Source organism: Cryptosporidium ubiquitum (genome assembly GCF_001865345.1).
Source record: "Cryptosporidium ubiquitum isolate 39726 chromosome Unknown contig_3, whole genome shotgun sequence".
In the NCBI taxonomy this organism is placed as follows: Eukaryota; Apicomplexa; class Conoidasida; order Eucoccidiorida; family Cryptosporidiidae; genus Cryptosporidium; species Cryptosporidium ubiquitum.
The window spans coordinates 589,745-602,916 of record NW_021639817.1 but is presented as its reverse complement, the minus strand read 5'-3'; the positions used below and the strand labels follow the sequence as shown (position 1 = coordinate 602,916).

General features: G+C 31.1%; 7 protein-coding genes across 7 annotated transcripts; 2 read left to right on the top strand and 5 right to left on the bottom strand.

Moving 5' to 3' along the window:
- Positions 1-21: 21 nt before the first annotated feature.
- Positions 22-603, bottom strand: cubi_03595 (uncharacterized protein; the record flags this gene model as incomplete). The annotated part of the gene is made up of 1 exon (XM_029020609.1): positions 22-603. The coding sequence occupies one exon, from the start codon at positions 601-603 to the stop codon at positions 22-24; it is 582 nt and encodes a 193-aa protein (XP_028875053.1).
- Positions 604-866: 263 nt separating this feature from the next.
- Positions 867-2,183, bottom strand: cubi_03594 (uncharacterized protein; the record flags this gene model as incomplete). The annotated part of the gene is made up of 1 exon (XM_029020608.1): positions 867-2,183. One exon carries the CDS (start codon positions 2,181-2,183, stop codon positions 867-869), a length of 1,317 nt encoding a protein of 438 aa, XP_028875052.1.
- A 509-nt stretch (positions 2,184-2,692) lies between these two features.
- On the top strand, positions 2,693-4,152 carry cubi_03593 (uncharacterized protein; the record flags this gene model as incomplete). The annotated part of the gene is made up of 5 exons (XM_029020607.1): positions 2,693-2,788; positions 2,848-2,924; positions 3,000-3,084; positions 3,137-4,063; positions 4,111-4,152. The coding sequence occupies 5 exons, from the start codon at positions 2,693-2,695 to the stop codon at positions 4,150-4,152; spliced, it is 1,227 nt and encodes a 408-aa protein (XP_028875051.1).
- A 146-nt stretch (positions 4,153-4,298) lies between these two features.
- Positions 4,299-8,708, bottom strand: cubi_03592 (uncharacterized protein; the record flags this gene model as incomplete). Its single annotated transcript, XM_029020606.1, has 1 exon — positions 4,299-8,708. One exon carries the CDS (start codon positions 8,706-8,708, stop codon positions 4,299-4,301), a length of 4,410 nt encoding a protein of 1,469 aa, XP_028875050.1.
- A 485-nt stretch (positions 8,709-9,193) lies between these two features.
- On the bottom strand, positions 9,194-9,768 carry cubi_03591 (uncharacterized protein; the record flags this gene model as incomplete). The annotated part of the gene is made up of 3 exons (XM_029020605.1): positions 9,194-9,418; positions 9,481-9,544; positions 9,590-9,768. The coding sequence occupies 3 exons, from the start codon at positions 9,766-9,768 to the stop codon at positions 9,194-9,196; spliced, it is 468 nt and encodes a 155-aa protein (XP_028875049.1).
- Positions 9,769-9,804: 36 nt separating this feature from the next.
- On the bottom strand, positions 9,805-10,554 carry cubi_03590x5 (uncharacterized protein; the record flags this gene model as incomplete). Its single annotated transcript, XM_029020604.1, has 1 exon — positions 9,805-10,554. The coding sequence occupies one exon, from the start codon at positions 10,552-10,554 to the stop codon at positions 9,805-9,807; it is 750 nt and encodes a 249-aa protein (XP_028875048.1).
- A 509-nt stretch (positions 10,555-11,063) lies between these two features.
- cubi_03590 (uncharacterized protein) lies at positions 11,064-13,070 on the top strand (the record flags this gene model as incomplete). Its single annotated transcript, XM_029020603.1, has 3 exons — positions 11,064-11,332; positions 11,381-11,725; positions 11,774-13,070. 3 exons carry the CDS (start codon positions 11,064-11,066, stop codon positions 13,068-13,070), a joined length of 1,911 nt encoding a protein of 636 aa, XP_028875047.1.
- Between the last annotated feature and the right edge of the window lie 102 nt (positions 13,071-13,172).

The window sequence follows — 13,172 nt, the reverse complement described above, 5'->3', positions numbered from 1 at the left end:
GATACTCTCAATTTTTGAAATTTATGAATATCTCAATGTAATTTCTTCAGTTGAATTTGTCAGATTTTTGTTATTCAGATAGTAAAATGTTTCGTTATAAATAGTATCCAATATTTGAGTACCGTTAATCTGGGAAGATGAATTTAGAATATTTCCAATAATTGAAGAAAATGGAGTATTTTTTTCGAAGTCCTCCTTCACTAAGTTCATTTTTTTTCTTTTTTCTGCATTTTTTGTCTCAATATATGCAGTTTCTGCCTTAAGTTTTGCCACTTTTGCATCTGTCTTTGGAATCAAAACACCATCTATATAAGCCTTTTTAAATGAATTACTACTGGCATTTTTCATTGCATAGATTTCTTTATATAATTCAAGAAACTCGTATGTTCTATTTGGGGGAACAAACTCTTCACTGGAATTGAAAATAGGTATAAAGTAATGCCAGTTTTTTTTATTTTGAGGAATATATTGATTATTTCTTTGAAATTTTTCACTTTTATTGAAGTCTCTCCTCAATAATTCCATTTTTGAGTAGGAAATTTCTATTTTCATTATTAACCCAACTAAAACATGAAATGTTGAAACAAAACTTAATATTTTCATCTTAATATTTGAAAGATAGTTTAAAAATTCAATAATTTATATTATATAAGATTGTTTTACCATATATTAGCTCCAATTTTCTGATTGGAAATAACAATCGCATGCATGCATGTATTCAAGAAAGAAGAAAAAACAGTCGAAAATATAAAGAGATAATATTTTTTAAGGCACATAAAAATTTTTAATAAATTAAATCAAGTTAATATTTGGAAACTCGAAATATAGTTTGACTAGAATCTAGTTTAATAATGCCTATTTAAATTTTAAGCTGCCTTTCTTGCAAAGTTAGAGAATCCTATTCCTGTACAAGAAAGTGTAATGAACATACCATCTTCGATATCTTCCTTCATTGCAAACTCAACATTTGTGAAAGTCTTCAAATCTCTCATAAATTGAATAGTCATAGGTGCTAGTTTTGATAGTTTAAGTTTTGAAATAGCAGTATCCTGTGAAAGTGACATAAACAAAAGAGGATATATTTGGTGGCTTGTATCAACAATACTATGCGAATCAATTTCTAAAAGTAGTCTAGTAGCAGTTAACCATCCAATTTTTTCCCAATCTGTAAGATTTTCAAATTCTTCATTGTTTTGAATTTCTTCTAATGAATTTGAGGTTTGTTTATTTAATCCACCGTAGTTGTCATCCTCATCGGATGAGCCGCTACTTAAATCTGACATTTGATTTTCATTGCTATTTTCTGAATTTAGTGTTCTTTCTTCCTCGGTGAGTTCTATGGGGATGTTAAGCATTTTTTGTACATCACTCAAACTTGGGATACAGGAACAATCTGATCCTTTGATCGCACCTTTAATGCTTTCTGCAACTAAAGTCATTCCAAAACCTGTCATTTCTTCATTACTTTGAAGAGAATCTTTCTTTGGCTTATCAAAATAAATCCATACGTCAGGAATAAACTTGTTCATAATACCTCTAGCCTTAGAAATCATTTTAATTGCTATTTGAGCAGATGCTGAACCTGTGTACCATGCAATACCTCGAATTCTTTTTATTCTACCAATTGGCCCATCCATAGAGATTGGTTCAATTTTCTTGACAATAGGTACATTTAATATTACTTGGCCAAGAGAGTTTTCTGATACACTTCTTTTTATAATACTCAAAGAGATATCTCCAATTTGAGGAATAATTTTTTTTATTACTGGAATAGTAACCATTCTGATTAAATCAGATGAGTGGTCTGTACCACTATTATCAGTTGTTCCGATTAATTTAATACACAAAGGATCTCTCCCAAATATAGCAAACATGAGTAAAAATTCCATATAATAAGATAGAGATCTACTGGGATGACATTCATGAATTAATGGTTTTTCTGATGAACCACCATTAATAATTATTCCTGGAGTATAATTTAGAGTAGTACCTGTATCGTTGATTTTTATTTTTGATCCATCTGTAACAGAATCTAAAAGATGTAGTAGGGATGTTTCAGAATCATTTAGACCAGGATTCAATGTATCATCTGCTCTTATATCCTTGATTACAATTGGTTTACCTGTTATTGTTGAGAGAGCTAGCCTTTGCCTCAAAAAGTTTCCTCCTTTAAACACTAACATATCAATAAGTCTTTAAAAAAAAACGTCTTACTTTTTGAAAATCCAAAGAGGATGTATAAACCTTTAAATTTGGCTCTATTTATTTTTTTAATTTAATAATAAGTATTTTAGATGAATTATTTAGATTATTCAATATTTAATGCAATTTTTGACATTTCTTGAAGATGTCAGTTATCTTTTTTGTAATTAATTAGCGCCACTATTTAATTCTAAAAAAAAGAAAACTATTTACAGATGGCCTGCACAATTAAACACAGTATTAGGCGTATTTTCAAGGTTTTAAGGATCTTAGATGTATTTCCTGCTCAGTTGTCTGATAATTTTTAATGTAACTTATTATTCCAAAATTTCAGGATTGGCGCCACTTTGAAGTTATTAATTTATATCTTGAATAATTAGTGAGCAAAGTGAGCTCAAGTTCAACATTTTATTAAAGACATCTTCTTTAATGTATTTAATTTAATTTATGAGTTTTTAAAGCAGAATTATTGCTAAAACTAATTGTTATAATGACTTCAGTCACAAATGAGGTTTTAAGCTTGAAAGTGATGTCACTTTCACATTCTCCAATTGATTCGCAGGCATCTACATTAAGTTTGCTTCCAGTAAGTTTCCACAAGCTATTTTGAGTTTAATTTATTATATTATTTTCCTAAATTAATAGTGTGATTTGGAAAATAGAGAAGAAGAATCACTGTGTGTTGATAATATGTTTCCGCTTTTATTGCCAACAACTCAATGGTAAGTGTGAACAAGTATTTAATTTATAAACTTAATTAGTAATCTTAAAAATGAATAAACTTTTTGTTTCCTCAGTCGTTTATATTCTGGTGAATCTTTTCATGCATTTCTTAGTATCACTAACTCAAGCATTATAAAGGCAAATGGAGTAGTATTAAAAGTATGTTGCTTTGCATAATAAAAGAAATACAAATTATATTTTAATTTTTCAGGTGGAACTTATAGGTACAAAGAAACGACACATGTTATACAATAACGAAGATAATTATTCAGATATAGATATTGGAGATTCCATGGACATTGTAATTAAAGAAAGGGTAGACGAAGTTGGATTGTACAGCTTGACTTGCCAATTGTTTTTTACATCAAATGAGACCAAATTAACTCAAAAGAAATCTTACAAGTTTGCAGTGCTTTCTCCATTCAACATTTCACATCGTGTATATAATTTGGATGAGGATGTAGTGGATAAAAAAACCATTTTTGTTGAAGTTTCAATCGAGAACATTTCCCACCAAAGTGTTACACTAAGTAGCATAACTTTAAATCCCTTAAATATAAAGGATTTACCTCATCTGAAACTTGAATTAGAAGATGTTAGTTTTCAAGAACAGTTCAGCGAGCCTTTATTTATCCAATCCAGATGTAGATATAATAAGATATTTAAATTTACATCTTTTATTAACTACGAAGCAGAATGCAATAATCCAGAGCTTGCTAATGGTAAAGATTTTCTGAAACTTGGACTTAAAATTACATGGACTTCACCAACTTATGGGGATGCATGGTTAGATTCTTATAAAATTGATCTGCCAATTCTAAATGAGCAAAACAAATTGAATGGGGAAAGAAATGATATTATTCTTAAAGCTAGTTTACCATCCGTTAATAACAGAAGAGATGAATTCAAGATCTTTTTATATGTTACAAACAATTTAAACACTACTCAAAGAGGTTTGAGTGTTAGGCTGGATTTTGATCAGCTCCTACCTTTAATTGTATTAGGAAATGACCGTTTATTTATACAAGAACTAAAGGGAGGGGAGACAATATCATTAGAACTATATTGCCAGGCACTTTTGTCGGGGGTTCATAACCTAAATGGAATCTACGTTTTTGACGATTTGAAAGATGAAAAAGTAAGTCTTATTTTTCATTATTTATTGCTTATTATAGCTATTTATAGGTTTGCCAGCTGGAAGGTATTAACGAAATTTTAATTGTATAAAATTTATATCCGAAAATAACACTATTTTTTTTAATACTAATTAAATTTTTTCAACAGAAATTGTATACCATGAATTACTTCTATCACAAATACCAAATTATTATCTAGTTTAAATCATCAAATTAATTCCTATTTTAGTTAATTAGCTATATCATATTGCTTGATTTAATCTCAAGTATTGTTTCGTCGAGTTCTTGTTGTCTCTTTCTGTTGTAATAATCTCTAATAAAGTGCCCAAAATCAAGTGCAATAGATAGTATTGCAGGGGCTATCATAATTCCTGATATGGCAGAGACACATAAAACAATAGTAGTTATCCAAAGAAAAACTTTAAACGACTCTGAGGTAGAAAATGCCAAAAGTATTACACCAAGGAAAGTCGATATTACAGCATAAATGACATTGGGCCCCATATCCAAAAGTGAATCTCGAATCCTTTCGACTCCAGAGTTTCTTTTTGTAAGTAAGAACAAATGGGTAATATGTACAATATATTCAATCGAAAATGATACTGCAGTTGCGAGAACCATGAAAGCTACAATGTCAAAAATAAGTCCAGTAATATACATAATCAAAATTACTGCAATATTAATGCCCCCAACAACAAGTCCAATGAAAATACCTGTTAAAGGATTTTGAATAATGCAAAGCATAATTGATACACCGAGTGTTATATAAAGAAGAAGCTTCCAAACAATGTAAAGGATGTTGAGATCTCTTTCAGCCTCTACAAACCAATCACTATAAATGTATGTACCAGGGAAATCTTTCTCAAAAACTGTTTCAACTAAATTTGATAGCCGACTTACAGTTTCAAAGTTATATTCTGAGTTAGAAGGGCTATGTTTAATCATAGTCATTATTCTAAACGATTGAATGCCTTCTGAAGGGTTTCCATTTTTAAAGATGAGCATGGTTTCATCGTGCATTTCAGGGATAATGTTTCTGATAAAAGGTGCACTTTCAGATACAGTAGAAGCTGTAAGCTTTGAACTGAGCTGTGACACTACGCAAATAGTATCTTCTTGAGACTCATCTCCTTTTAAAACCTTTCTGTTCCTCCATTGATTCAAAAAATCGTAAAACTCTTCTTTGGGAGCATCATTTGGAGGTGGGCGTGGATTATCCAAATCGGGAGAACACTCTCTAATAAAAGATGGAATATGATCCGGATCTTCTGGAGTATTTGTTCCAAAGTGAAAAATTTCAAAGTCGTGAACCCAACTAACAATGGGAGTCATTACTGCAGGATCTTTTAACAGAACATTATCAACCAAATTTATAAATTCTTCACGCACAAGTTTATTATTCCATTCCACTTTATCACTTCCGGGAAATACTAAATACATCTGCCGTGGTTCAGAACCCCATGATTTTGCTAATGTTTCCACGAAATAATGCAGAGGAGAGTTTGGAGGGAGATATCTAACTGCACTAAATTCTGTATTTACATTTTTTCCAAAAACTATCCCCAATATTACTACCACAATAAAGAATAAAAATGCAAATAGTCTGAATGTAAAATTGCACATTAGCCTCATAATTACGTCGGCTTTAGAAGACTCCACCATTAATCTTCCGATCCAAATGTCATGCATATCAATCTCATTAATTGCGTTTTGAATTGCGGTATTTTCACGATTATTAGGAGGCAAAAAAGGTTTATCAATCTTATTCGAAACTCCCACAGAGGATTTTTCGTTAAATACCATGCTATCTATCTCATTAAGCTCAATATTACTTTTTCTTTGATGAACTAGTTCTTGCTTATTTTGATTGGTGGATTTATCACCCCACCATGTTTTGTATCGTTGATAATTTTTTACAACTTCACTTCTTACCTTGTAGACGTGCTTAGTAAATATAGAAAGAATTGTGCCTTTCCTAGAATCATTTGATGCTGACAGTGAGACGTTAGAAGGGGAAGCTGCACGTGTATATGCATTTATGCTTGGTGAAATTTCAATCATTCTCTGATTATCATCACTACAAATAAACTTAGGTTCTTGACGAATAAATAAATATTTAGATTTTTTGTTACTTAGCTTGAATTTCAACAATGGGAAAACATCGTATTTTCTATGGTATATTCTTTTTTCATCTAGTACAAAAGAAGGAAGGAAAATCAGCCAATGGAAAATAAACAAATACAATATTCCAAAGCCGGCGTGAATACAGTAATAGCGTACGATTGGGAAATCGACTACAGTCCCCAGAAACAGTGCTGCACAAGACGTGAGACAGGTGAGAGTAATCGAACTAAACACAACTGAACCTGAAACGGAGAGTCTGATTTTGAGAAGCGTGTCGTTGTCCCACATCTTTTTGTCAATATTTTCGAGATCTATATGGAAATCACTGTTTGAGCCATCAATTTGGTTGTTAATAACGTGATGAATTTCGTCACCATCATCTTTAATTTCACTTGTAAACTTGGATTCTTCTTGCTTGCAATCATGGTATAAATTCCCATCTGAAGGTAGTTTATTTGACGGAACTTCATTTCCTTCTCCCAAAACCGTACACTCTGTAATAATATTGGTCTTTTCGGTCTGTTCCAATTGATCTCTTTGGTTTGAGTATGAATCTGATGCAGAATTAGATGAATTAAAAGATGAAATTTCGTTACTTGAATAATTTTGACCATAAATTAACTCAACGCTTGTACTGCCATAGCTATGGTTATTCCCATGCATGATTTCGTTACCAAAATGACTATTTTCCGCTTCTGAAAATACAAATCCCCTCCATGGCTTGTAAATGTACTGTGTTATTTCAAGAAAGACTTCATTACCAGAAATTCGAACATACTTTGAATTAAGGAATGGTAAATAATGATACGGGACTCTAATATAAATCCGTGTTTTTGTGTAAGTTCTCACAGAAATAATCATGTAACTTACAACTACTCCCAACAACATGTGAATAAACAGTGGTGTAAGAGGAGAAATCGGGACTCCAAAGATCATTCCTGTTGCAAAACTTCCCACAGTTGCATATACCGTAATCATAACAACAGTTGAAGATAATAATACCCTAGATCTTTTTGGGAATTTTCCAGATATACATATGGCCATGAAAATAATCATTAAAGCAAATGTTGCGAGCAATAGTGGAGTTTCCTTATTTGCCAACTCGGTGGTCTCAGATGAAACAAATTCCAAAGAATAATGAACAATCCCCCAATTATTTGGGTAAATACTTACGTCCTTTGTATTATCCGAATTGATTATGCTATCTGGATTGTATAGAGGCTGCTCAACAGTAATGAGCTTTTTAAAATTACCAGTATGGTTATTTTCTTCATACCTTTTATTTGTTATATTAATCTGGCTAATTTCAGACCTTTCTTCAGTGTTAATTATACTTACAAGTTGATTACGTCTTTGTACACTTTTGATATGATTTGTGACCTTGTTTTCCCATGCAATTCTTACATCTTCAGGAACAGTTGTATTCAATCTATAAATTGAAAGCATTTCCTGTGTATTGTGAATCTCAAGTGGCCACTCAGGAAGATCCTCATCATATTTATATTGATAGGGAAAATAAACTTGTTTTATTAAGTTCCCTGCTGCAAATTTTGAAATGCTAACTCCACTGCAGCACTCTCCTGTAAATGCTTCATCAAAGTCTTTCTCTGAGAAAATTCCAGATGATTCATTTATCATGAAAAGTCCAAACAAAGACAAAACAACACAGGGCGTTCCCGTAACTACAGATCCAGTTGGTTGGCGATGGCAAATATCTTCCCAACCCCACTCTTTTCCTTTTTTATCCACTACTTTTATGGCTTGAATTGACATTTCATTTCTCCAAATTTGTTTCAAAGTAACAAAATCTAGAAGAGATGAGCCAGGTGGTCCTTTATTACTATATAAGATTGGGACAGTTACAGTTTCCGGGCCAAACAACCTTCTAAGCTCCTCTTTATGAGTGTTATGGATTGACTTTGTGGGAAGAAACAAATCAGGTGATCCATTTACCTCAAGATGGAATGGGTATAATTTCATTAATCCCAATGCAACAACTAAACCAAACATTAACCCCATAACATTCCCTATAATAAGCAGTGATCTAGGGTAAACAGACGCTACTAGAGAAATGTGCTTGCCAATTTTCTTAGTATATTTATCGAATAGGTAAGCACCATGAAGTCCCTTAAATATCGAAAGGAAAATAGATCCACCATTCCTATAATTATTTGAAGAGGTTTGGTTTAAACCATTTGAACTGTTAGATCGAGATCTGTTTCTACAAACGCATTCAAATATCCTTCTAAAAATACGGTTTGAATGGTTTTTTTGTTTCAAACCAGAGCTTTCAGCATTTCCACTTTGCCCATCAATTCCCTCTTTTCCGTCTAAACCTTTATTTTGATCTGTCTCAGAAGAATGAACTAGATCATCATTAATAAGTAAGTTGTTTTTGCGTTTCAATTGTTCTGAGATAGGGTTCGGATCATTGCAAACTTTCTCTAGTGGTATTTCGAGATCCGCTTCTGAATCTTCAGAACTAAGAGAATTCCCCTCCAAGTTACACGTCCTTTCTGTCATTTCTCTATTGCATCTAGAAGTTACAAAATGCTAAATCAAATAAAATATGTTATCAAAACTAAGGGATTATTTTTGATCTTCACAACTTAAAAATAAAATTACAACTTTGTCCTTTTTGTTTCAGCTACAGTATAATTCCCTCTATAGCACTTTGATTTGAACCTTGAAGTATGCCCATTTACACATAAATAGATTAAGTGTTTCTCCTTACACTTGTTTTTCTAATTGCTCAATATATTCTAAAACCTAAATTACATTATATTCAATTTGTTAGCGCCATCCCCCTTATACTAGAAGCACAGATCAATTTAATTGGCGCCAAAATTTTATTAGTTGTAGATAATAGAAAATCGAGCCGAATAACAACTAAGAAATTAAAATTAAGATATATAAATAGATCATAAGAAATTAACACATATGTCCTAATTCCGAATTTATTTTAAGTTCTTTTATTTTTTTGATAAAATTTTGTCCATGGAAAGAAACTAAATTTTACATGTTGATACTAAAAATGGCACTTCTGCAGCTAACCATGGTGCCAGGCCAGAAGCAAGAACATGTACAATACCAAATTTTGGGTAATTTCTTGACCAAAGTGGGATAAAGTGACTATCCAGACAAATTTTCCCACCTTTGTACATCTTCAAAGTCTTCCCATCCAATTCTGGAATCTCTACTTCAAACGGGGTTATTGGATACTTTTCAGGTATCTAAAAGTTAAAGCTCATAATAACCATTTGAAAACCCAAATTTTATCCGACCCTCAACTTACATTGAAGTGAAATTTAAATTCGTATTTTTTTAAGTTGTGGGTGTACCAGCAAATTCCTTCCCATCTGCAACAAATAAAACTAGGCCATATGAAAATGTTTAAATCTTACCTTGTTCCATTTTGAAGTGGTTTTATATTAAACCACTCTTCACCTGAATTTTTCAATAAGCTTGTATATCCTATGAGTGCTTTCAATTCTTCTTTTAATCTTTCAGACCATAGATCATCAGATGGTCCTGCACCAATAGTAATTGGAGGGATTTTCTCCAGGATCGAATAACAATTCATTTTCTGAAATGAATCATTCCTGTTTAAGCGCGCGAATCATCTCAAATAGTGTATAATTGAAACACCCAATAACAAACCAGTAACCGAAATAAAGATGCAAATACCAGAAAATGAACTTAGAATAATTTCAGTATAATATCCATGAAATAGTGTATATTTTATGTATGTTAAAATTGAAAATAGTAAATAGATACAATCAGCAAACAAACAATAACCAAATATAATAAAAACACACAAGTTTAATTTTAGATCACCGTTGTTGACTGCTGATTTTAAAATGATGAAATTCCTTTCTACTTTAAAAAATATATCGTAGGTATAGACCAAGTTTATAATTTCCATTACTAAAATGGATGTGAAACAGAAAGCTGAAAAAACGCTTAAATAATTCATCGAATTCATTTGAGGCTTAAATAGAATGCTTGGAATTCTTGTAGATAAGGCCGTAATCGATGTTCCGAGATAGTTTGCCTGATTTATAAAATGAAGAGGAAGTAGTACTTTAATACTTGATTTGTCAAAATTTCGTATGTGGCGTATAAAAGAAGAAATTACCAATGCGCAAATAAGTCTATTCACAACCAAAAAAAAATACACCTTTATTAATGTTTTAAATAATGACCCAAATATTGTAATTAAAAGTGACAATACTGAGAGTACTATTATTGCATAATTGAGGCTAAAGAATTTAGTGCTGATCGGTTTGAAATGATCCCTTTTCGCATTTTTAGAACCACTTCCAACACAGCCATAGCTTTGAAAACCATCTAAGGATATAATTTTCATTAATAGGTAATATTCAAATATATTAATTCCAAAATTGGTAATTTATCTAATAATAATTGTGCTAATACTTTATAAAGACCTATTTGCATAAGGATGATTAGATTAAAATTATATTTCCCCAAACATCAGTCTTATAATTTTGATAAAGAGTGAAATTTCTTTCAATAAATATCAAATTAACTTCTTTTTGAATTTCTGTTAAATCTAACAAAAATTAATTTACTGAACCCGCCATTTTAAATTTTGTGGCGCAATTAATGTGGGAAAAAAGTAAGAATGTAGATAATAGATTTTTTTTTTTGTTTTGCAGTAATCTAAAATTTCTGAAATTTGGTTGGCTATTATAATAAAAATAGCAGGTTTGCTACTAATATTGTTATCATGACCAATTGTCAATTTTTTTAGATTTTGGCACCATTGTAAAGAGTATTTATATTTGATGGTCAAAACAAAGCGGAATCTAAAATTTAGTAAAAAAGGTTATTTCCGGCTCAATATCATTTTTCAGTATGGAAATGGCTAGAAGAAATTTAAGAATAATAAATTATTTATATTTTCTTTTGATCTCGCCATATTTCTTGCGATTTGCAATAGGTGAATCAAGCTACTTAAATGATGCCGAGAAAATAAAAAGCAAGATCCCAGGGTTTATCGAGCCCATCACAAAGAACAATATTGAAATAGATCAAGGTTATCTGGAAAAGGTTAGTCAGAAAGAGGATAGAGTAGAAACAGTTCAAAATAATGTTGGTAGGGCTGATTACATTAGAGTACCTAGGTAAGTTGAACAAATTTTGAATATTATAATTTATTCACCTTATAGTAGGCCTAAACTGATTAGTATAAATTTAGAAGATTTTGATCTTCCAAAGGCTGGGGTAGAAGATCAAATCGATCTTAGGCTTGAAGAAATAAAGGAAAAAATCAGCCAAATGAAAGATCTTGTACTTGAATACAATCATGGTGAAAATGATAAAGAATCGACTCCGTTATTAGGTTTCCCAACCAAATTTGATTATACAGGTATAAGTGCAGAAAAAGATATTTCTCAGCCATCATATATTGATCCAAAACTTAAAATTTGGATGGATAATCTTGATTTGCCTGATGAAACAAAGCTACAAGTAAATAATCCCTTACTTCATAACACTATTTTGAAAGACCCAACAGAGTAAGTTTCTATTCCCACCCTGAGTTTTCTAATATTAAAATTTTTTAGGAGTAAATTCTTAAGAGACAAACAAAGAAGTCAACCAAATTGGAAGGGTTCTGCCAAACACCTGATTGAGAAAGGCCCAGTAAAAGAAGGATTATTTAACAAATTGGATGAAGAGGGAAGATCAATCCCTGCTGAGTTCGAAAATGCTACTAAAGAGTCAGAGTTAGAAAAACCTGATATGAATTTTTCAAACGAAAAAACAAATTCTATAAGAGTAGAACCCGAAGAACTATCAATCCAAGAAAATGAATTAAATTCCAAACTCATACTAACCAATGAAATTCCATCTGGGATAATTATGAGTGAAAAGAATTTTTCTTATGAAGGAGAACAACATTCAAATAATAAGAAAAAAAATAGTGTTTTATTGACTACCCCAGAACAAATAGAATACCTTAATTTTGAAGATTTGGACGAAGATGGAGCCAGAGAATTACGCGAGGAAAATAAAACAAAGAAAACTAGAAGTAAGAAAAAGAAGGGTAAAAAAAATATTAAAAAAAAAACTAAGAATAGAAAAGTAGTAGAAAAACAGGATTTTTCACCCCCAGAACTGGATTTTATTCCATTAAAGTTGGAATCATCATTAAATATTGGTTCTGAAAAAAAGTTTAAAGAAAGAAAAAAAAATTCATCAAAAAAATACGCCAAAGAATATCCCCAACATGGTTACGATGACCTTCAATTCGAAATTTCAGAAAATACTCCATTTATTTCTACTCTACCCTCAATTGAGAGTGCTGGACGAATCAGCAATATTCCGATGAAAAAAAGCACAGAGAAAGACACTAGCTCAAGTTTTCAATCAAAAAAAAAACCATTAAAGAAAAAAGAGCCTAAAGGTTACAGTGAACTACTGGATATTGAAGAAAATTCTGCCAATAGCAAATATAATGACATTCAAATTATTGAAGAAATTCCAATTCTGCAACTTGCTCAGCAAAAAATGCCAAAAAGAAACAACAAGAAACCAACTTATAATTTGAATTCACAAAACCTGAGTAATGGTTCGTTACTCGAAAAGTTAGAAGACAATTCGGAACCTAAATTATCGCATACTAAAAAGAATTTACATAACGCACCCAGTAAAACTCTCTCTAATGAAATTTCTATACCAAGCAAACATGAAATCTTGGATGAATGCAATTCTGAAATATTTGAGAACTGTAGCATTGCAAACTCGGAGGAAACTACTAATCCTAAAATCAGAGATTTATTACATATTCCTCAAATTGATGAGAATACAGAAAAAATCAATATTCCAAAATCGAATTTACCAAAAAGAAAGAATAAATAGGCTTTTGTATTTACATTAATTATAATTTTTTGTTATAGGACTGTTTTTAATCTTGAACTTTTTTTAATAATTATGTAAAATGATATTTGAAATGCATAACCT